The sequence below is a fragment of the Hyla sarda genome, chromosome 10, assembly GCF_029499605.1.
Source record: "Hyla sarda isolate aHylSar1 chromosome 10, aHylSar1.hap1, whole genome shotgun sequence".
NCBI lineage: Eukaryota > Metazoa > Chordata > Amphibia > Anura > Hylidae > Hyla > Hyla sarda.
The window spans coordinates 124,451,174-124,476,095 of NC_079198.1; the positions used below are offsets into that span (position 1 = coordinate 124,451,174).

The following is a 24,922-nucleotide window of genomic DNA, read 5'->3' on the forward strand; positions in this document are numbered from 1 at the left end:
GCTGTTCTTATTGAACTTAACACTGCCGCTACACAATTGGGAGACGGCTGTGCCTCCAACAGCGAGCCCTCTGCATAGAGGATCCAGATTTGTTACATTCTAAGGTCAATTGATACATTTGTCACTAACTAACTTTGCACAAATTGCTGCATTCTTTATTCAAGACATTTACTATTTATTCTAACTGGATGCAAAATAATTGAGGAAATAGCGAACCAAGACTATCAGAGAAATCACTGCATTTTTACAAATCGCTAAACCATTGCTTTCATTCCTATAGATGTGTGGACACTTATATAAAGGATTATTTTGTGTTTTAAAAGCCATATTTTATTGTAATAACCCTTTTTATTTGCCATGATTTAAATTTTATTGTATTAACCATTGAACAACCATTTTGTGTTTCTGTTGATTCACAAGGGCCCTGTGATTCACAGTTCACAAGTATACTAACTTTATACATTATATACTGAAATAAACATACATTATCCTAATATTCACAACTCTGAACCCCAATTTCTGTATTCTATTTTAACATGCGCATTGCTGCAGATGCCGTGATCTGTACTGATCACAGCATCTGAGGGGTTAATGGCGTACATCTGTGCAATCGCTGATAGCAGCCGAAACCTGCCATGTATGATGCGAGCACCACTCCGATGCTTGCCGGCATACACAGGACGTAAATGTACGTCCTGGAGCGCGAAGTACCGCCAAACCAGGACTTACATTTACGTCCGTGGTCGTTAAAGGGGTACTCCAGTGAAAAACTTCTTTTTTTTTTTTTTTTATCAACTGGAGCCAGAAAGTTAAACAGATTTGTAAATTACTTCTATTAAAAAATATTAATCCTTCCAGTACTTTTTAGCTGCTGAATACTACAGAGGAAATATTTTTTTTTTTTTTGGAACACCGTGATCTCAGCTCTGTACATTTTAGGAACTGTCCAGAGCAGCATTTGTTTTCCTGTCCTACTCTGAACAGTTCTTAAAAATGGACAGTGGTGTCAGCAGAGAGCACTGTGCTCGTGATGTCATTTTTTATAGAAGTAATTTACAAATCTTTCACCCAATGGAGAGAAAGGAACGGAAGGAGAGCAACTCTGTATATGGGTGGTACCAGTATAAGGGGGTCTGTGGCAGTTACTCCGTAATACCTGCGGGGTGCATGCAACTAGACAGAGTATCAAAATGTAACAATAGAAGAATGTAGCATTCACTCTCCGCAACAACGGCATCAATGTTCCCGGCTAGAGGGGATCGCGGGTCGGTGTCTTCAGGACTTCAGAAGCGCTCAGAGGCTACAACTGGTTTGTTTCACGCGCTGTTGCGCACTTCGACCTGTCCCGACAGGCCGGACGAAGCGCACAACAGCACGGGAAACAAACCGGTTGTAGCCTCTGAGCGCTCCTGAAGACGCCGACCCGCCTAAGGCCAGCACCTGTCCGAAACGCATCACTTCCTCCCTGTAACTGTTGCCTAGTTACATAGTTAGTATGCTTGAAAAAAGACATATGTCCATCAAGTCCAACCAGGGAATTGAAGTGAAGGGGATAAGGGGAAGGGATGTAGTTTTATAATTCTGCATAAGCATTAATGTTATTTTGTTCCAGGAATGTATCTAACCCTGTTTTAAAGCTGTTAATTGTTCCTGCTGTGACCAGTTCCTGAGGTAGACCGTTCCATAAGTTCACAGTCCTCACGGTAAAGAAGGCGTGTCGCCCCTTTAGACTAAACCTTTTCTTCTCCAGACGGAGGGAGTGCCCCCTCGTCCTTTGGGGGGGTTTAACCTGGAACAGTTTTTCTCCATATTTTTTGTATGGGCCATTAATATACTTATATACGTTTATCATATCCCCCCCTTAAACGTCTCTTCTCAAGACTAAACAATTGTAACTCCTTTAATCGCTCCTCATAGCTAAGATGTCCCATGCCCCATATTAGTTTAGTCGCACGTCTCTGCACCCTTTCCAACTCCACAGTGTCCCTTTTATGAACAGGCGACCAAAACTGAACAGCATATTCCAGGTGAGGCCGTACCAATGCTTTATAAAGGGGGAGTATTATGTCCCTGTCCCTTAAGTCCATGCCTCTTTTTATACATGACAATATCCTGCCGGCTTTGGAAGCAGCAGCCTGACATTGCATGCTATTCTGTAGTCTGTGATCTACAAGTACACCCAGATCCTTCTCTACCAGTGACTCTGCCAGTTTAATCCCCCTAAGACATACGATGCTGCAGGTTATTAGTACCCAGATGCATAACTTTACATTTATCCACATTGAACCTCATTTGCCAAGTGGATGCCCAGACACTTAGTCTATCCAAGTCATCTTGTAACCTATACACATCCTCTATAGACTGTACCGTGCTACAAAGCTTGGTGTCATCTGCAAAGATAGAAACAGAGCTGCTAATACCATCCTCTATATCATTGCAGGCTGCAACAGGGAGATATAGCTACAGTAGCAGTGTGTGAAGTCTCCAGGCATTTAGCGCTGCTTGCCTGAAGCAGGGCTAAATACCTGAAGAAATCACCTGTCCGACGCCCGAGCCGCAAAATATTGTTCCATGGGCCGGGAGTTTGAGACCCCTGGTTTACACAGAGCTAGGACTCCCCAGCCCATAACTTTCCCATGCCCCAGAATGGCCCAAAATATGTCAGAACTAAGAAGATTTTGTGCCATTAAGGAGCCAGGGAAAGCTGTGTGTTACTGTCAGGTGCTGTAATCATTGCAGGGTTATGAGCCATTACGGAGTTTGATTGTCGCACAATACTTTTATTGGGCAGACAAGATGTGCCAAATGGTTCTTATCTGCCAGCACATTCTATGTATAAAGCAGGTAGTGTACTTTATATTGCATTACAATATGTGTGTATACAGTCATGGCTGTAAATGTTGGCACCCCTGATATTTTTATAAGAAAATGAAGTATTCCTCACAGAAAAGGATTGCAGTAACACGTTTTGCTATATACATGTTTATTCCCTTTGTGTGTATTGGAACTAAACCAAAAAAGGGAGGAAAAAAAGCAAATTGGACATAATGTCACCAAACTCCAAAAATTTGCTGGACAAAATTATTGCCACCCTTAACTTAATATTTGGTCGCACACCCTTTGGAAAAAATAATTGAAATCAGTTGCTTCCTATAACCATCAATAAGCTTCTTACACCTCTCAGCCGGAATGTTGGACCACTCTTACTTTACAAACTGCTCCAGGTCTCTCTTATTGGAAGGCGCCTTTTCCCAACAGCAATTTTAAGATCTCTCCACAGGTGTTCAATGGGATTTAGATCTGGACTCATTGCTGTCACTTCAGAACTCTCCAGCGCTTTGTTGCCATCCATTTCTGGGGGCTTTTTGATGTATGTTTTGTCCTCTGGAAGACCCAAGATCGCGGACACTAACCCAGCTTTGTGACACTGGGCTGAACAGGGTGACCCAAAATCCATTGGTAATCCTCACATTTCATGATGCCTAGCACACATTCAATTATTCTCTTCCGTCCACACCCAGGGAGATTAGCTACAGTGCCATGGGTTGCAAACTTCTTCATAATGTTACGCTCTGAGGACAAAGGCAAATCTAGATCTCTGGAGATGGACTTATAACCTTGAGATTGTTGATATTTTTCCACAATTTTGGTTCTCAAGTCCTCAGACAGTTCTCTTCTCCTCTTTCTGTTGTCCATGCTTAGTGTGGCACACACAGACACACAATGTAAAGACTAAGTGAACTTCTCTCCTTTTTATCTGCTTTCAGGTGTGATTTTTATATTGCCCACACCTGTTACTTGCCCCAGATGAGTTTAAAGGGGCATCACATGCTTGAAACAATCTTATTTTTCTACAATTTTGAAAGGGTGCCAATAATTTTGTCCAGCCCATTTTTGGAGTTTGGTGACATTATGTCCAATTTGCTTTTTTCCCCTCCTTTTTGGTTTAGTTCCAATACACACAAAGGGAATAAACATGTGTATAGCAAAAAATGTGTTACTGCAATCCTTTTCTGTGAGAAATACTTAATTTTCTTGAAATATTTCATGGGTGCCAACATTTACGGCCATGTCTGTATGTACCGTCTAGTGAGGTGACAGGTACGTCACCTGTAATCACTGATATCATTGTGTATTCTCCTCACTATAGAGAAGACATCACCTGTTGTCACTGATATCATTGTGTATTCTCCTCACTATAGAGAAGACGTCACCTGTAGTCACTGATATTATTGTGTATTTTCCTCACTATAGAGAAGACGTCACCTGTAGTCACTGATATCGTGTATTTTCCTCACTATAGAGAAGACGTCACCTGTAGTCACTGATATCATTGTGTATTCTCCTCACTATAGAGAAGACGTCACCTGTAATCACTGATATTGTGTATTCTCCTCACTATAGAGAAGACATCACCTGTAGTCACTGATATCATTGTGTATTCTCCTCACTATAAAGACGTCACCTGTAGTCACTGATATCATTGTGTATTCTCTCTATAGAGAAGACATCACCTGTAGTCACTGATATCATTGTGTATTCTCCTCACTATAGAGAAGACGTCACCTGTAATCACTGATGCTGCCTGACTGTCCCATCAGAGCTGTAGTCACTTTTAAGTTCTGCAGTTATGATGGCTGAAACAGCAACTCCCAGCATAACCTTGCCACTGCTTAGGTCATACTGGGAGTTTTAGTTTTAAATGGTTAAAAAGGTCTCTAGCACTGTCCCATTCTGTGACAAGTGGTATATTTGATTATTATACTGGAAGTAATGTTCCGCAACGAGCTATACCACTGGTGTCTGTCACAACAGGCTAAAAAAAATTCTTTGGGCGGGTGTATGAGTGACACAATTTTTTACTGCAACGGGTGACACCAACCCGAGCAACGCCACTGGATAAGATATTTATTGATAATGTAATATCTCTTTTTCTGCGGTTGGCCACAGGTCCTCTTAAGGCTCCTTAAATATGACATGAAAGTAAGAAAAGTGGCCATTCTAAGGCTGGATTCACATAGCATTTTGTAGATTTTTTTCTTGTTATTTTATTGGCTTTTTTAACCCCTTAACGACCATGGACGTATATTTACGTCCGTGGCCGGCTCCCGCGATATAACACGGGGTCACACGATGACCCCGTGTCATATTGGGTCGGTCCCGGCATGTAAGTAAAGCCGGGGCTAATAGCGCGTGGCAGCGATTGCGGTGCCGCACGCTATTAACCCTTTAGACGTGGCGTTCAAAGTTGAACGCCACGTCTAAAATGAAAGTAAAAGCTTCCTGGCTGCTCAGTGGGGCTGATCGGGACCACCGCAGTGAAAATGCGGAGTTCCGATTAGCTAGGATGCGAGCGGAGGGTCACTCACCTTCCTCCGGCGCGTCTGATGGGCGATTGATTGCTCCAAGCCTGAGATCCAGGCTTGAGCAATCGACCGCCGATAACACTGATCAATGCAAAGCTATGGCTTTGCAGTGAACAGTGCTGGCAATCAGTGTATGTAATGTTATAGCCCCCTATGGGAGCTATAACACTGTAAAAAAAAAGTTAATAAATGTGATTTAATCCTTTCCCTAATAAAAGTCCAAATCACCCCCCTTTTCCCATAAAAAAAAAAAATAAACATATGTGATATCGCCGCGTGTGTAAATGTCCGAACTATAAAAAAAAATCATTAATTAAACCACAGGGTTAATGGCGTACGCGCAAAAAATTCCAAGTCCAAAATAGCGTAGTTTTGGTCACTTTTTATATAATGAAGAAATGAATAAAAAGCGATCAAAAAGTCCGATCAATACAACAATGGTACCGATAAAAACTTCAGATCACGGCACAAAAAATGAGCCCTCATACCGCCCCATAGGCAGAAAAATCTAAAAGTTATAGGGGTCAGAAAATGACAATTTTAAACGTATACATTTTCCTGCATGTACGGTAGTTATGATTTTTTCCAGAAGTGCGACAAAATCAAACCTATATAAGTAGGGGATCATTTTAACCATATGGACCTACAGAATAAGGATAAGGTGTCATTTTTACAAAAACAAATTACTGCGTAGAAGCCCCCAAATGTTACATAATGGCGTTTTTTCTTCAATTTTGTCGCACCTTGATTTTTTTTTTCCGTTTCGCCATCGATTTTTGGGAGAGATGACTGATGTCATTACAAAGTAAAATTGGTGGTGCAAAAAATAAGCCATCATATGGATTTTTAGGTGCAAAATTGAAAGGGTTATGATTTTTAAAAGGTGAGGAGGAAAGTGCAAAAACGGAAAAACCCGTGGTCCTTAAGGGGTTAACTACACCTTATTATTTTATAAACCTTTGCTATTGAAACCAGTAACACCTAACTTTTGCTGGATAATTTGTACCAAAATCCATGTGATAATCCATTGTATGAACATGCACTGAAATAGTAAGGGCTAGCCATAGTGCCAGAAACCGCAACCCTGTGAAGTTGTGAAATAAACACTTTTCCATGTGTCTTATTTTTACTTTGGCTTTTAGATTTGTAGGTAAGCCCGGTGCAAGTTACAGTGGAGTAAAGAGCGGAATGAAATGGTAAGTGCAGTAAAGTTTACCCTTGTGTATGAAAATATAAGGATATTTTTATTTTCGTTATATTTTGCATGAGATCTTTTTTTGTTCTGTATTTTGATAAATGTTAATTTTTCATCTGTATTTGTTCATTTGCCTGTGTTTTGTTAAAGGATTATTATCATTTTTTTTTTTTTTTTTTTTAATGGCTGTTTTTGATGTAAAAAAACTAAAAACGGCACAAATATGGACCGGTGAACCATGCAAAAACAGAAAAATGTAAATGAAACTATTCCAGATGTTGCATTGAATGTTGCATCAGCTATTGAGGGTAGTAGATATTTCATTATTATTATTCATTATAGTGATTCTAAAGGTTATGTTGATCCGTACGCTCTAAATCTAATTTAAAAATAATGTCAACAGATTTAAAGGGGTACTCCGCTGCTCAGCGATTGGAACAAACCACGTGCCCGTTTTCCCTTCTGAGGACGTTACGGCTGTAACGAAACATGCACAGGGGGCATTGTTAGCGTTTTAACAGCGGCGCCTTGTGTGTGTGTAATCTATAGGGGAACTGCAGTCCACTTGTGACAGAATTGATACAACAGTGTATTAACTGGATGGCATACGTATACCATTAATATAAACACACACAAGCCCGTGGTTTTAAGTAAATATACTCATCATTAACTCTTTTATTAAAAATACAAATAAAAGTAAAGTTTTAGGGGTGGGAATTAATAAGGGTATCAGTTTTTGAATGCTGGAGCTGGCGCCGGGAACTCGTGTTGTCATAGCCCCAGCCCCTCATCACATCACGCCCCGCCCCCTCAATGCAAGTCTATGGGAGGGGGCATGACGGCTGTCATGCCCCCTCCCATAGACTTGCATTGAGGGGGCTGGGCGTGACGGCAGGAGGGGTCGGGGCTATGACATCAAGAGCTACCGGCGTCGGCTCCAGCATTCCGAACAGTTTGTTCCGAACGCCGAGCAGCGGAGTACCCCTTTAAATCTGTTGACATTATTTTTAAATTAGATTTAGAGCGTACGGATCTACATAACCTTTAGAATCACTATAAAGAATAATAATAATGAAATATCTACTACCCTCAATAGCTGATGAATCAATAGATTCAATGCAACATCTGGATTTTTTTATTTAATTTTTTTTTTACATATAAGGAGAGATGACAAAAATCACAATTGTGAATGAGGCGTCATGTAAAATGAAGTACATTTCTGCAATGTCTTTATTTTCGATGAGCCCAGTTTATGTTCGCTGGGAGCTGTCCTCAGCACCCGTCATGTCAGATCCAGGATAATGTTATTTAAATTAAGCTATATGTACAGCATTTCTATTTATAAAAGCACTTTAGGACATATGTATTTTACCTCCAATCCAGGATCATTTCTCACCCAGGGGAACGCTGATTTTGCGTTACTATGGAAACTACATTAACATGGCAACCCAGTGAAGGTCTGTGAATGGGAGCCGGTTGCATTGTGGGAAAGCTCATAACGTTCAAGAAAGGAGGTGAGTGTACAATTCTATGATTTCATCTTGTTGTTCTAAAAGCTGAATAATTAGATCTTAGACGAGACCGATGTAAAAGGATTTGCCAGTAGCCAATTTCTAACTCACTGTAGAAAACTAGCATATAAATGTATAGCAATGTAACCATGTATAATAAGCATGCGCTGCTATCTGAATACACTGACATGGTAATAATGCTCCTTCAATGAAAAACAATGAATTTAATGACAATAGACAACAGGGGGCGCCACATTGCCTACTAATTAACTTATTACTGAGAGAAAAAATGAGACCGTGTTGTGCTATGATGATCAAACCTGGAAGCTAGAACATTGTGTGTCGTCCTAATGAGCAGAAAGAGAGAGCGTCCGCAGCAGAAACAAAATGTTAACGTATAAATGTCCAATGCCACTGCATAAATGCATTTTAAAGTATTTCTTATAAAAAAAATAAAAAATTAAAATAAATTAAAAAAAAAGCCTGCAAAATCCAGAGACCAGTTTTTCACAGGCATCAGAGGGCATGTGTAAGGAAAAGGTATGGCTTTAAAGGATTTAAGTAATAAAGCAGGATGGTATTATTAATTTTATTTAAATAAAAATGCCATTATGTCATTCCATTATTTTACATAATATTGATGACCCTGTTTTAAATCCTGTATTATCAAATTGGTCCATTATTTAACGTTAACTTACCTTTAGAACCATAGCTGCCATGTGACGGTGTTCACCCTATACCTGTGTATATATGGGTTATTAACGAAAAAAAAGCTCACACAGAGGGGATTGTTATGGTAAATGAAAGAGCAGCTTTGCATCACAAACTACTGCACTAAGAAGTGAGGTATTATACAAACATATTTGTCTTATTTGGACACCTTAAGGGGTACTCCGCCCCTAGACATCTTATCCCCTATCCAAAGGATAGGGGATAAGATGTCAGATCGCCGCCATCCCGCTGCTGGAGAGCCCCGGGATCCCCGCTGCGGGACTGCGCTATCATTACAGCACAGAGCGAGTTCGCTCTGCACGTAATGACGGGCCGCAGCATCGTTACGTCACAGCCCCGCCCCTCATGACGTCACGGCCCGTCCCTTTCAATACAAGTCTATGGGAGGGGGCGTGGCGGTCGTCACGCCCCCTGCCATAGACTTGCATTAAAGGGGCGGGCCATGATGTTACGAGGGGCGGGGCCATGACGCCACGCTGCTCCATCCCCTGTATCGCCCGTCATTACGCACAGAGCGAACTCGCTCTGTGCTGTAATGATAGCGCAGTCCCGCAGCGGGGATCCCGGGGCTCTCCAGCAGCGGGACAGTGGCGATCTGACATCTTATCCCCTATCCTTTGGATAGGGGATAAGATGTCTAGGGGCGGAGTACCCCTTTAAGGGTTACTCAGGAGAAAAAAAAATGTTTTCAAATCAACTGGTGCAGAAAGTTATAAAGATTTGCAAATTACTTTTATTTAAAAAAAAAAATAAAATAAAATTAAAAAAAATCTAAAGTCTGCCAATACTTTACAGCTGCTGTATGCCCTGGGAAAAGTTCTGTAGTCTTTTCAGTCAGACACATTGCTCTTTGCTGCCACCTCTGTCTGCAGCAGATAGCACAGTGTTTGACTGGAAAGTCTACACAACTTCCTCCAGTGCAATACAGCAGCTGTTAACTACTGGAAGGCTTGAGATTTTTAAATAGATCTAATTGTCAAATATTTCTGGCACCAGTTCATTTGGAAATATGTTTTTTTCTTCTCTGATGGGTGATAGTACAGTGACCCCCCGACCTACGATGGCCCCGACATATGATAATTTCAACATGCGATGGCCTCTGGCAGCATCAACATACGATGCTTTTGTATGTCGGGGCCATCGTGTAAGCGGCTATCTGGCAGCGCTGACTGCTTCAGCTGCCGCCGGATAGCCGTTTACGGTGCCCCGTGTGGTCCGCTGACTATCACTTACCTGTCCTCGGGGCTCCGGCGCGTCCTCTTTGGGATCCCCTGCATCGTCGGCGCTCTCCATCGACGTCACTGCTCACGCCGTCCCGTCATCCAATAGGAGCGGCGTGCGTAGCGACGTGATGGCGGCGACGGAGAGCGCTGATGCCGGGGAAGCTGAGACCTTGCCGGAGCGTCGGGGACACCTCGGGGATGCGGCGACAGCGATGGACGGCGACATCCCGGGCAGCGGTGACGGTCTGGAGCGGCGGGGACAGGTGAGTACAACTTCCTATACCAGTTGTCTTCAACCTGCGGACCTCCAGATGTTGCAAAACTACAACACCCAGCATGCCCGGACAGCCGTTGGCTGTCCGGGCATGCTGGGTGTTGTAGTTTTGCAACATCTGGAGGTCCGCAGGTTGTAGACCACTGTCCTATACTTTACATTGCACGGATCCCTCAACATGCGATGGTTTCAACAAACAATGGTCCGTTTGGAACGGATTACTATCGTATGTTGAGGGATCACTGTATATAGTACAACTTGTGCTGCAAAAAATAAACCCTCATACGATGGGAAGAAAATAAAAAGGGTATGGGTCTTAAAAGGTGAGGAGTAAGAAAATGTAAGCCAAAAATTACAATTTGGAAGACAGGAACAGGTTAAATGGTCAATGACATTTCAAACAGTTTTCTCTCCAATGTGATTCATATATTTATATATATTTGTAATCACTTCATTTATCAAAGATGACTCTTCATCCCTCATCACCTTGCAAAGCCAGAACATCAGTAACCCCTTTTTCCTCCACATGCCATCTATAGTAGTGTGCCCAGTATATCACCATCCCAGCACAGTGCCAGTCTGTTCAGTGCACTTTCACCAGCACTATGTCATGACAAAGGGGGAAAGACCACCGAAACCTGAATGACAAGGAACAGATTTGATCAGTCACATCAAGAAAGGTGCTCACCAGGCAGGTGTTCTTAGGTTAACTTAGGCTTGTTAAAGGGGTACTCCGCTGCTCAGCGTTTAGAACAAACTGTTCCAAGCGCTGGAGCCGGCGATGGGAGCTGGTGATGTCAAAGCCCCGCCCCCCTCATGACATCACATCTCGCCCCCCTCAATGCAAGTCTATGAGAGGGGGCGTGATGTCAGATTTGCATGGAGAGCGCAGGGTGTGATGTCCTGAGGGGGCGGGGCTACGATGTCTTGAGGTCCCGGCGCCGGTTCCAGCATCCGGAACAGTTTGTTCCAAATGCTGAACAGCAAAGTACCCCTTTAAGTATCCCAAATGGTGAACTGGCTGGTGCTCCTTCAGCGATCTGCCTGCACCAGTTTTCTAGCTTCAACACATGTGGACACAGGGAGTGTCAGTTGATATTAGTGTTGAGCGGCATAGGCCATATTCGAATTCGCGAATATTCGCGAATATTTGGATGAATAGTCGTCATATATTCGCGAATATTCGCATATTCGTAATATTCTCGTTTTATTTTCGCATAAGCAAAAATTCGCATATGCGAAAATTAGCATATGCAAATTTTCGTATATGCGAAAATGCGCACACCAGTCTCACACAGTAGTATTAGAGCCTTCTTTACACCACACAAGCTGGAAGCAGAGAGGGATGATCACTGTGATGTGTACTGTGAAAAAAAAAACAAACAATATTCGTAATTACGAATATATAGTGCTATATTCGCGAATATTCGCGAATTCGTGAATATGCGATATTCGTGAATAAAATTCGCATTGCGAATATTCGCGAGCAACACTAGTTGATATATGTTTCAAAAGGAGGTTTATTGAAATGCACGAAAAACACATTTCGATAATGCACTGTTCATTTATTGAGGTCTATGTACACAAATTTACTGACCGGGTATATACACAAAAAGTGATCCAGAAGTAATAACAAAAGACAAGTTCAAATGCATACAATGAATAAAACTGCAAAACACTCAACACTAATAACAAATACAAAGCTAAAAAAAACTTCAAATATGTGTGATGTCAACAATAACTTTGTATATGTGTGTATATATACACTTACTTTACTGGTATACAGGGTGCCGATAAGCAGAGGTGGTAAAACATTCCATTCTGGCGGCCGCTGCTGCAATACTTTGGCGGCAGGACCGCGCGGGGCACTGCGCCATCACCATTGACGGCTATGCAGTGTTCGCGAACTTCCGCACAAAGAATGAACATGTTCTTTCTTTGTGCGGAACAATTGTCCGCCGCTGAAATTCTGCAGTGTCAACGGGTCTCGCGGAAACCCATTCCCAATGATGTTTATGTTCACAGCACGTAATTCCGTTCGCAGAATTCCACTGATGGAATTCTGCGTGAATTACGTAGTGGGAACATGCCCTTAGTGTTTAAAAAATGTTTTGAAAACTTTAAACTGCTTTTGAATAGTTTTGTAGCTTTTCGTTAGTGTTTCTTTTGTTATTTTCTTTATTATACAGTGATCCCTCAACTTACAATGGCCTCAACATACAATAGTTTCAACATACAATGGTCTTTTCTGGACCATTGTAAGTTGAAACCAGACTCAACATACAATGTACAGACAGTCCAGATCTGTGAAACGTGTCAATGGCCAGAAGAACTGACCAATCAGAATGGGCATTCACTGCTAAAACCCCTGTATTACTGAAGTGCATGCACTGACTGGTGTCTGGTAGCGCCCCCTACAGTACAGGGAGGTATTACATGTTCTGTACTCTTTACCTCTATTACTGAAGTGTATACACTGACTGGTGTCTGGTAGCGCCCCCTACAGCACAGAGAGGTATTACATGTTCTGTACTCTTTAACTGTATTACTGAAGTGCATGCACTGACTGATGTCTGGTAGCGCCCCCTACAGTACAGAGAGGTATTACATGTTCTGTACTCTTTACCTGTGCCAGGGTTAGCTGCTCCTTTGGACACCAGGTGAGGGCGACTCATGTTATTTTTTGGGACACTTTGTGTACTGTACAGGACCCTGAAGAAGCTCCTGTCCTCTACATAGACCAGTGTTTTCCCAAGCAGGGTGCCCCAGCTGTTGCAAAACTACAACTCCCAGCATGCCCGGACAGCCTTTGGCTGTCCGGGCATGCTGGGAGTTGTAGTTTTGCAACAGCTGGAGGCTCCCTGCTTGAGAAACACTGACATAGACAGTGATTACAGCTCCCTGCAGATCTTTATTACTTTTATATGTAATGATTTGCTTTATCTATATTAGTTATCTACTTATTTTTCTTTAATCCTCACTTTTTCCTATTTTTGGATGACATTTTGGTGGCTTCAGAACCAGTTACCAGTTTTCCATTGTGTTATGATCTCAACATACAATGGTTTCAACATACAATGGCCGTCCTGGAACCAATTAATATTGTAACTTGAGGGACCACTGTACTCATTTGAACTTGTCTGCTGTAATTACTTCCGGGTCACTTTATTGCATATCTACCAGGTTAGTTCACTACATAGATCTGATGAAGAGAACAGTGTTTTCCCAAAATGTGTTGTCTTGCATTTTAAAACACCTTTAGAAATATACATGAACTGACTCATGCAGCGTTTCTGTGACGGCAAACTACTTTCAGTGTCTACATGACAGAGAGAAGTAAGTGCTGTACTGTGATTGGCCACAGAAGCAAGGAAAAAGATGCCCTATTGGCAGACAGCCCAATTCTACTCTTGCACCCTAATATGAAGAAAATGAGAAATAGCTTTAAACCCTTAAAGGGGTACTCCGGTGGTTAATTTTTTTTGACTATATGGCATCTGTGTAAGTTTATTTATTTTTTGCAATAAATGTGTTATATGTGTTAAATGTGTTATATGTTTTGGCAGCATGTGTGGGTTTTTCTTACCTGTTTGTTGGGCAGGAAGTTCTGTAGTTCAGAGGGTTTTCTTTTACTGTTGTCCACAGTTCTGAGTCTGTGGTGGACAAGATGTCACAGCTTTTTTTTTTCTCCCTCTGTCTGCATGAGAAATAAGCCACACCCCCCTCATCTCATCCAGCTGAGTACACAGCTCCTCCCCTCCCCCCTGCTCTGTATTCTAAGGACGCAGGTCTGCACAGGAGAAGGACCTCACAGAGAAGAGAAGTGTTATCTGAAGGGGAGGATGAGAAGGTGCACGGGCTGGGGATGTATGGACTGCAGGGGAAGAAATCTCATACGGGGAATGATCTTTATATGTGAAGGGGGAGGGGGGGGGACTCCTGAATGACACATGCTGGGAGTTGTAGTCCCTGTTGTGTGTGTGTGTGTGTGTGTATGCTAGTGTTTACAAACCAGTGTGCCTCCAGCTGTTGCAAAACTACAACTCCCAGCATGCCCTGACAGACTTTGGGCATGCTGGGAGTTGTAGATTTGCAACAGCTGGAGGCATACTAGTTGGGAAACACTGTTCTAGCCTATTCAGCATACACATCATGTTACACCAGTGTTTCCCAACCAGTGTGCCTCCAGCTGTTGCAAAACTACAACTCCTAGCATGCCCAAAGGCTGTCAGGGCATGCTGGGAGTTGTAGTTTTGCAACACCTGGAGGCACCCTGGTTGGGAAACACTGGTGTATGCCCTGCAGAGGTGTGGTGAACTACAACCCCCCAGGAGACTACAGAGGCAGCATGCTGGTGTTATATCACAGACTGAAGACTCCTGAATGACACATGCTGGGAGTTGTAGTCCCTTTTGTGTGTGTATGACAGTGTATCCCAACCAAGGCTGATTATATTAGTGTGCTGTGTATAAGGGGGCTGACCTGGAAAAATAGTAGGATGGGTAAAGAGTGGAACAAACAAACAAACAAAAAAGGAGCCGCCCCAAACCAGCAAGGCATATGGCATGCTGGGATTTGTAGTTATCAGCCCAGCAAGAAACAGGAAATAGAAGCAAAGATAGGAAAACAAAGTGGGGGATAGAAAGACAACAAAGAACGGAAATAGAGCAGGCTAAACATCAAGAATAGAAATGAAACAAAACAAATAGGGTAAGTCAAAAACGGAAAAACACGTTGACCACCGGAGTACCCCTTTAAGGACCAAGCCCATTTTGACCTTAAGGACCAGGCCAATTCTATTTTTGCATTTTAGTTTTTTCCTCCTCACCTTCTAAAATCATAACTCTTTTATATTTTCATCCACAGACTAATATCATGGCTTGTTTTTTGCGCAACCAGTTGTCCTTTGTAATGACATCAGTCATTTTACCATAAACTGTATCGCACAACTAAAAAAAATACTATTTGTGTGGGGAAATTAAAAAGAAAACAGCAATTTTTTAAATTTTGGAAGGTTTTGTTTTCATGGCGTACAATTTACGGTAAAAATGGCAATGGCATGTGTTTTTTATTCTGTGGGTCAGTGCGATTAGAATGATACCCATGATTACATACTTTTCTATTATTGTTGCGCTTAAAAAAAAAATTGCAAACTTTTTAACCAAATTAGTACATTTAAAATCCCTCTATTTTGACGACATATAACCTTTTAATTTTTCCGTATAAGCAGCGGTATGGGGCTCTTTTTTGCGCCATGATCTGTATTTTTTATTGATACCACAATTGTGTATATAAAACTTTTATAAAATGTATAAATTTTGGACTTTATTTTATTTTTTTTTTTACATTCACGCCGTTCACCGTACGGGATCCTTAACATTATATTTCAATAGTTTGGACATTTAAGCGCGCAGCGATACCAAATATGTTTATACATTTTTTTTTTTACACTTTTTGGGGGTAAAATGGGAAAAAGGGACATTTGACATTTTTATTGGGGGAGGGGATTTTTCCCTTTTTTTTTTTTTTACTTCTTTTTTTACACTTTAATAGTCCCCATAGGGGACTATTTATAGCAATCAGTTGATTGCTAATACTGTTCAGTGTAATGCATAGGGAATAGCACTGATCAGTGTTATCGGCTATCTTCTGCTCTCGTCTGCGCAATCTCAGATCAAAGCAGAAGAAGCCGGGAACGGCGGCAAAGGCAGGTGAGAGGACCTCCGTCTGCCATGTTAGCTGATCTGATCCCCGCGGCCATGCCGAGGGCAATCAGGTCAGCATAAAATTTAGCCACGCTGCCGCAGATGCAGTGATCTGTATTGATCACAGCATATGAGGGGTTAATGGCAGACATCCACGCGATCGCGGATGTCGGCCATTACCGGCGGGTCCCTGGCTGCTATCAGCAGTCGGGACCTGCTGCACATGACCCGAGCATCGCTGTCATGTACAGTACGTAAATGTACATCCTGGTGCACGAAGTACATTTATGTCCTTATTTGTTAAGGGGTTAAAGGGCTCATAACAACAGTGGTTATTCTAAATAAACTGTTTTGAAAAGGCAGGTACACTTTAAAGTGTTACTGTCACATAGACATGTCAAATGTTTTGATCAGTAAGGTCTCAATGCTGAGACCTTTAACAATCTCAGGAGATGTGTGTGACTGTGCACTTCACACTTCCTGGCTCCCTAGTCGATCTGATTCTTTGCAGTAGCTCTATTTTAAGTCTATAGAGCCTTCCTCCTGCATTACATAGTAACATAGTTCATAAGGTTGAAAGGTTCATAAGGTTGAAAAAAGAGTCCATCAAGTTCAACCTATAACCCTAATGAGTCCCTACTGAGTTGAGTTGATCCAGAGGAAGGCAAAAAAACATCATACAAGAGGTAAAAATTTCTTCCGGACTCCAAATATGGCATCAGAATAAATCCCTGGATCAACGTTCTGTCCCTATAAATCTAGTATCCATAACCTGTAATGTTATTATTCTACAAAAATGCATCCAGACCCTTTTTGAACTCTTTTACAGAGTTCACCATGGCCACCTTCTCAGGCATAGAATTCCACAGTCTCACTGCTAAAAGAACCCCGTCTGTGCTGGTGTAGAAACCTTCTTTCCTCTAGAGGTAGAGGATGCCCCCTTGTTATAGATACAGTCCTGGGTATAAATAGATCATGGGAGAGATCTCTGTATGGTCCTCTGATATATTTATACATAGTTATTAGGTCTCCCCTAAGCCTTCTTTTTTCCAAACTAAATAACCCTAATTCTGATAATCTTTCTGGGTACTGTAGTCCTCCCATTCCCTGTATTACCCTGGTTGCCCATCTTTGAACCCTCTCCAGCTCCACTATATCTTTCTTGTACACTGGTGCCCAGTACTGTACACAGTATTCTATGTGTGGTCTGACTAGTGATTTGTACAGCGGTAGAATTATTTCCTTGTCCTGGGCATCTATGCCCCTATTGATGCACCCCCATGATTTTATTAGCCTTGGCAGCAGCTGCCCGACACTGATCACTACAGATAAATTTACTATTAACTAAGGGTGGGTCCACACTACGTTTTGTCCCATACGGGAGCGCATACGGCAGGGGGGAGCTAAAACCTCGCGCTCCCGTATGTGACCGTATGCGCTCCCGTATGTCATTCATTTCAATGAGCCGACCGGAGTGAAACGTTCGGTCCGGTCGGCTCATTTTTGCGCCGTATGCGCTTTTACAACCGGACCTAAAACTGTGGTCAACCACGGTTTTAGGTCCGGTTGTAAAAGCGCATATGGCGCAAAAATGAGCCGACCGGACCGAACGTTTCACTCCGGTCGGCTCATTGAAATGAATGACATATGGGAGCGCATACGGTCACATACGGGAGCGCGAGGTTTTAGCTCCCCCCTGCCGTATGCGCTCCCGTATGGGACAAAACGTAGTGTGGACCCAGCCTAAGACTCCCAAGTCCTTTTCCACGTCAGTCGTCCCAAGTGTTCTCCCATTTAACACCCAATCCCAGCCTGGATTTTTTCCCCCCATGTGCATTACATCAATGTTGAACCCTATCTGCCACTTCCCAGCCTAAACTTCTAACCTATCCATATCCATTTATAACAGTGCACTGTCCTCTATTGTGTTTACCGCTTTACAGAGTTTAGTATCTGCAAAGATTGCTACTTTACTATTCAACCCCTCTACAAGGTCATTAATGAATATATTAAATAGGACGGGACCCAAGACCCCTGTGGTCCCCACTAGTAATAGTCACCCAATCAGAATAAGTACCATTAATAACCACCCTCTGTTTCCTATCATTGAGCCAGTTACTTACTCACGTACACACATTCTCCCCCAGCCCCATCCTTCTCATTTTATGCACCAACCTTTTATGTGGAACTGTATCAAATGCTTTGGAAAAATCCAGATATACGACATCCAGCGATTCCCCCTTTGTCCAGTCTGGAGCTCACCTCCTCATTAAAGCTGATCAGGTTAGTTTGACAGGACAGATCCCTCATAAATCCATGCTGATATGGAGTCATACATTTATTTTTATCAAGATATTCCAAAATAGCATCTTTTAGAAAACCCTCAAACAATTTACATACAGGTCTATAATTCCCGGGGTCACCTTTTGACCCCTTTTTAAATATCGGCACCACATTTGCCATGCGCCAGTCCTGGGGAACAGTCCCTGTCACTATAGAGTCCCTGAATATTAAAAATATGCGTCTGTCTATTACATTATTCAATTCCTTTAGAACACTGGGGTGAATGCCATCTGGACCTGGTGATTTGTCTATTTTGATTTTTTGTAGGCGACACTGTACTTCTTCCTGGGTTAGACAGGTGATCTGTACTGGGGAGTTTATCATATCTCGCTGTATTTCACCTGGCATTTCATTTTCCTCAGTGAATACAGTGAATACATTGAGTCTGAGCAGGCTGTAAACCAGCGAGTGAAAAATAACTTTGTTTGCCGTATGGTTCACCATGAAGAATGTTCAGCTATTAAACATTGTGTCATATTTTGATTTGTATCTTTGCTCTAAAGTAAAAAAAAAATCATGTGATTGTAGTAACATGACTAATAAGAGGTAGAAGTTGGGCGTCCTCTGGACTAAGAGTGTGTGCAGACAATGACCCAGATTTACTTAGTGGAGTGTAGTTTTCTTTGTTCTTTGTTTTTCACCCGACAGGTCTTTTTCCATGGAATATAGTAATTTTCTCTACGTTTTGCACTTTTCCTACATTTAGCATTTTTTACAACTGCTCTCAGCTGTCGGGTTTTCCAGAGCTCAAATCCACCATGTTTTAATTCGGAACATTAGTAAAGTTGAAGGAATTTTTGAAAACTGTTGGGGGCACGCCCCTTTTTCAATGGCCACGCCCCCTTTCCTCATTGGACACACCCCAGTTTCAGTGTTTCTGAGTAAGAAAGTTAGTGGGATTTTTCTCAGAAATTCGTTGTGATACAAAAAAAAAACCCTACAAAATCTACTTGAAAAAGCCTTAATAAATGAAGCCCACTGTATTTTTCTATAGAGAACAAAAAAGCCAATGGATAGAGGATAAGTTATAGATTGGGTGGGGGCGGATTGCTGCGACCCCCCACGATCTCCTGCAGTCTGCTGGAAAGGGATGTGCCGACCCCCGCATGGAGCGGCAGCTGACACGCCCCCTCCATGTATCCCATAGCTTCTGGCAGACTGCCGTTCAGGAGATCATGGGGGGTCCCAGCAGTCGGACCCCCCACGATCTATAACTTATCCCCTATCCTTTTGGATAGGGGATAAGTTATATTTCACTGCACTACTCCTTTTACAGTATTTTACACTTCGATTCAGAAATCATTTACAGTAAATATAATAGCAAAACTCAGTAAGATCCATATTATAGAAATCCTAAAAAAAATTAAAATTATCAATTAGGCCAATACATCATTTTGCAGCAAACATGTAGCACTTTATTCAGACATTACAGAGTAACAAATCAGTCAACAATTCAAACAGTGGGAGTGAGGGCCCTGTTCAGAAGAGCTTACGATCCATGTGGAAATAGGGGGACACGAGAAGCAATGGTCTTGCTGAAAGGAGTTTACAATCTACACAAGCTTAAAGGGGTTATCCAGGAAAAAAAACTTTTTTTTATATATCAACTGGCTCCAGAAAGTTAAACAGATTTGTAAATTACTTCTATTAAAAAATCTTAATCCTTTCAGTACTTATGAGCTGCTGAAGTTGGCCTGTTTTTTTTCTGTCTAAGTGCTCTCTGATGACAAGTGTCTCGGGAACCGCCCAGTTTAGAAGCAAATCCCCATAGCAAACCTCTTCTACTCTGCTCTCTGCTGACATCTCTGCTTGTCTCGGGAACTGCACACTGTTGCCAGACAGAAAACTTCAGCAGTTGATAATTATTGAAAGGATTAAGATTTTTTAATAGAAGTAATTTACAAATCTCCAAATGCAGTGGTGTCCGCTCACCTCCGGAGCCGAATCTCCGACACACCTGTGCTGTCACGGACCCGCCGGTCCCGCCCCGGCTTCAACAGCGTATAGAAGGAAGGATTGTCCGGCACCAGGTATGCTCTAAAAGATTGCTTTTATTCATGCCATAGCAAGGAAACAGACATCACAGGACTGTGGTAATCTGACGCGTTTCGCTCTCTCTTGAGCTTAAACGTAGACTAAATTCAACAGACCAACATGCAAATTTAAAACAGGGACTCGATGGTCACATGATAAAATACCTGACATGGGTAGTAATAATAAAAACCCGGCATGGATATCATCTGTTAGTATTACAGAATGGGTTGGATCCTACCTTTAGTGCGTTATTCACTGTGTGTTTATCCTATGAGTGTGAATATACTCCAAACATTAAGTGCAAAAATCGACAGGTATGCACACAATAGATTGCGGTATGTTGATATTGTGCATGTATAGGTCAATAGTAGAATGGGATAATCTACCTCATTGACTAAAAAACTCAAAGATCTGAATACATAGATATATATGTTAAAATTACATGCATTAAATGGATTACGGCATGTCAATATCACACATGCACGGGTAAATAATGGAAAAGGATAAGCAACCTCTTTCTATGTGTAGTTCTGAGACCTACGTGCATGTATACATATACTAAAAGATGATATATATGCCATGAATTAATAGATGTACATAAATAAATTGAAACACTGTACAATTTGCTCTGTTTTGGTTTACATATATATCCATTACGTATTAATACTATAATTTTCAGTAAACGCACTCTAATAGGTATCAAAACACACTAGGCGGCACCAAGAGTGCGAGTGTTGGGAGGGTGATTCCGCCTAGTGTGTTTTGATACCTATTAGAGTGCGTTTACTGAAAATTATAGTATTAATACGTAATGGATATATATGTAAACCAAAACAGAGCAAATTGTACAGTGTTTCAATTTATTTATGTACATCTATTAATTCATGGCATATATATCATCTTTTAGTATATGTATACATGCACGTAGGTCTCAGAACTACACATAGAAAGAGGTTGCTTATCCTTTTCCATTATTTACCCGTGCATGTGTGATATTGACATGCCGTAATCCATTTAATGCATGTAATTTTAACATATATATCTATGTATTCAGATCTTTGAGTTTTTTAGTCAATGAGGTAGATTATCCCATTCTACTATTGACCTATACATGCACAATATCAACATACCGCAATCTATTGTGTGCATACCTGTCGATTTTTGCACTTAATGTTTGGAGTATATTCACACTCATAGGATAAACACACAGTGAATAACGCACTAAAGGTAGGATCCAACCCATTCTGTAATACTAACAGATGATATCCATGCCGGGTTTTTATTATTACTACCTATGTCAGGTATTTTATCATGTGACCATCGAGTCCCTGTTTTAAATTTGCATGTTGGTCTGTTGAATTTAGTCTACGTTTAAGCTCAAGAGAGAGCGAAACGCGTCAGATTACCACAGTCCTGTGATGTCTGTTTCCTTGCTATGGCATGAATAAAAGCAATCTTTTAGAGCATACCTGGTGCCGGACAATCCTTCCTTCTAATTTACAAATCTGTTTAACTTTCTGGAGCCAGTTGATATATAAAAAAAAAGTTTTTTCATGGAATACCCCTTTAATGAGGGCCCTGTTCACAAGAGCTTACAATCTATGAGCAAATAGAGGGGAACAAAAGGAATGAGGGTCTTGCTCACAAGAACTTACTATTTGTATTCAATGTACACATAAATCTGCAGGGGCCAATCACCCATTCTGTATGTACACGTGTGAATTGTATATACTGTATAGTGAGGGTAATAAGGGAGAAAAGATAGATTAGGAATAGAGGTCTGCCTTAAAAGATGTGTTTATAGCAGCGTTTTCCAAACAGTGTGTCTCCAGTTGTTGCAAAACTACAACTCACAGCATGCGTGGACAGCATTTGGCTGTCCGGGCATGCTGGGAGTTGTAGTTTTGCTACAGCTGGAGGCACACTGTTTGTAGGGCACTGAGTGTTTTGAGTATCACATTCCAGAGAACTGGTGCAGCACAAGAAAAGTCTTTAAGTCAAGAGTAAGGCTGGGTTCACACCACGTTTTTCAAATACGGTAACCGTATACGGTTTTCCGCAAAAAAAAACGTATACGACCGTATCCGAAACCGTATGCATAGAGAATGCATTGTAAACCGTATTCCAAATGTTGTGTACGGTTGCATCCGTTTTGCCTCGGATACGGTTTTGCCGATTTTTCAACCGTAGGCAAAAACACCGTCGACCACGTTTTTGCCTCCGGTTGGAAAACCGTATGCGGTTCTTTTAACATTGTTGTCTATGAGAACCGTACACAGAATTTCAGAATACGGTTGCACACGGTTTTTCTAATCCGTTTTTGGAGTTGACACATGCGCAGATTGGAATTTCAATAGAACAATAGTAACTTTATTAAATTGCTGGAAAACTAATTCCAACAAAATAGCAAAAATTGATGCAAACGGATAGAACTGTACGGGGAAAAACCGTATACGTTTTAATTTGGAGTCATACGGTTGTATAAGGTTGCATACGGTTTTTGCCATACGTTTTTTAGCGGAAAACCGTATACGGTAACCGTATTTGAAAAACGTGGTGTGAACCCAGCCTAAGAGGTTCAGATGTTTGTCTTAGATTGTCGACAGAACATTTGAGTTCATGTGGTGGGCTTCTGCAGCAGTGAAGAAAGAGTCACAGATTACAATATGTCTGTAATTATATGGGGGGGATCTGTCTTTCCTCTAAACCACAGAGATAATAGTTCATATCTGATTATTTTCAGCAGTTCCTCTCTTCTCTGTGCTTGGAACACTGCAGCATTGTTGTGACTGAATAGAGGAAATTAGTCAGCGACTCCCCCTCTTCTATGCTCCGCCGCCGGTGACAGGACTGCGGTGCCAATATACGATTATTTTGGTTAAATCAGAACGACGGTCAATATATCACTGTAGTTCATCTGTAGTTCAGTCTACATAAATCAACCCTGTAGGATCAATCTGCCTTGGGGGAAGTTTAGTTTTGGTCCAGATTTATCAATCTGCCTGAAAACCATGTGGTTATACCCTAAGCATCCAATCACAGTTCAGCTTACATTTTACCAGAGTTTAATGTGGTGTCCCGGTACCGCATCCTATACCTATACCTGTATATAGGTCCCCATAGCCAGAGTCCCTAGGACGTCGGGGTCCTTCTTATTTAGTCCACCCCTTGTCACCTCTCATCTAGATTAGTTATCTTACAGTTTACTCAGGATTTCTATAAATGTAATTGTACAAATGTATATAAGTGGTTAATTACCTGTACAGAGCGTAGCAGGACCTGCGGGTCACGTGATCAGGTAAACTCTATGGTTTTTTGCTTAAGGACCTTTGGAGGTCCCTATGACGTATTGCGCCCACAATTCCTTGTAACAGTAAGTGACAGATATTCGGACCAATTAAAACGGCCCTGCCCCTGCCCATATAAGGGAGCGGCGGCCATTGCTCTCTCTCTTGTTCCTGTGCTGCCAAGGAGTAAGCATCTCTCTTGTTCCCGGGCTTTGATGAGAGAAGGATCTGCACTGCTGTCTGTCACGATTCGGCTGGCAAGAGGTGGATCCTCTGTGCCAGAGAGGGATTGGCGTGGACCGTGCTAGTGGACCGGTTCTAAGTTACTACTGGTATTCACCAGAGCCCGCCGCAAAGCAGAATGGTCTTGCAGCGGCGGTAGTAACCAGGTCTTATCCACTAGCAACGGCTCAACCTCTCTGACTGCTGAAGATAGGCGCGGTACAAGGGAGTAGACAAGAGCAAGGTCGGACGTAGCAGAAGGTCGGGGCAGGCAGCAAGGATCGTAGTCAGGGGCAACGGCAGGAGGTCTGGAACACAGGCTAGGAACACACAAGGAAACGCTTTCACTGGCACAATGGCAACAAGATCCGGCGAGGGAGTGCAGGGGAAGTGAGGTATAAATAGGGAGTGCACAGGTGAACACACTGATTGAACCAACTGCGCCAATCAGCGGCGCAGTGGCCCTTTAAATCGCAGAGACCCGGCGCGCGCGCGCCCTAGGGAGCGGGGCCACGCGCGCCGGGACAGGACCGACGGAGAGCGAGTCAGGTACGGGAGCCGGGGTGCGCATCGCGAGCGGGCGCCACCCGCATCGCGAATCGCATCCCGGCTGGGAGAGGAATCGCAGCGCACCCGGTCAGCAGATCTGACCGGGGCGCTGCAGTTGCGAGGATGTTGCGAGCGCTCCGGGGAGGAGCGGGGACCCGGAGCGCTCGGCGTAACAGTACCCATCCCCTTGGGTCTCCCCTTCTTCTTGGAGCCTGAGAACCTGAGGACCAGACTTTTGTCTAGGATGTTGTCCTCAGGTTCCCAGGATCTCTCTTCTGGACCACAGCCCTCCCAATCAACCAAAAAAAATTTTTTCCCTCTGACCGTCTTGGAGGCCAGTATCTCCTTCACGGAGAAGATGTCAGAAGAGCCGGAAACAGGAGTGGGAGAAACAAGTTTGGGAGAGAAACGGTTGATGATGAGAGGTTTAAGGAGAGAGACATGGAAGGCATTGGGAATACGAAGAGAAGGAGGAAGAAGG

General features: G+C 42.4%; 1 protein-coding gene across 4 annotated transcripts in view; it reads left to right on the forward strand.

The window, feature by feature from the left end:
* Window positions 1-6,546: 6,546 nt before the first annotated feature.
* FEZ1 (fasciculation and elongation protein zeta 1) overlaps window positions 6,547-24,922 on the forward strand; it is a 129,837-nt gene continuing 111,461 nt past the window's right edge. Inside the window, exons 1-2 of one of the 4 annotated variants that reach the window (XM_056544270.1) lie at window positions 6,547-6,562; window positions 7,945-8,075. In XM_056544270.1, coding sequence (XP_056400245.1) covers window positions 8,027-8,075 — 49 coding nt within the window. In that variant the 5' untranslated portion in view covers window positions 6,547-6,562; window positions 7,945-8,026. Of the gene's footprint in view, window positions 6,563-7,944; window positions 8,076-24,922 lie in introns of those variants that run through there. The other 3 variants (XM_056544266.1, XM_056544265.1, XM_056544267.1) reach the window with 3 other exon arrangements.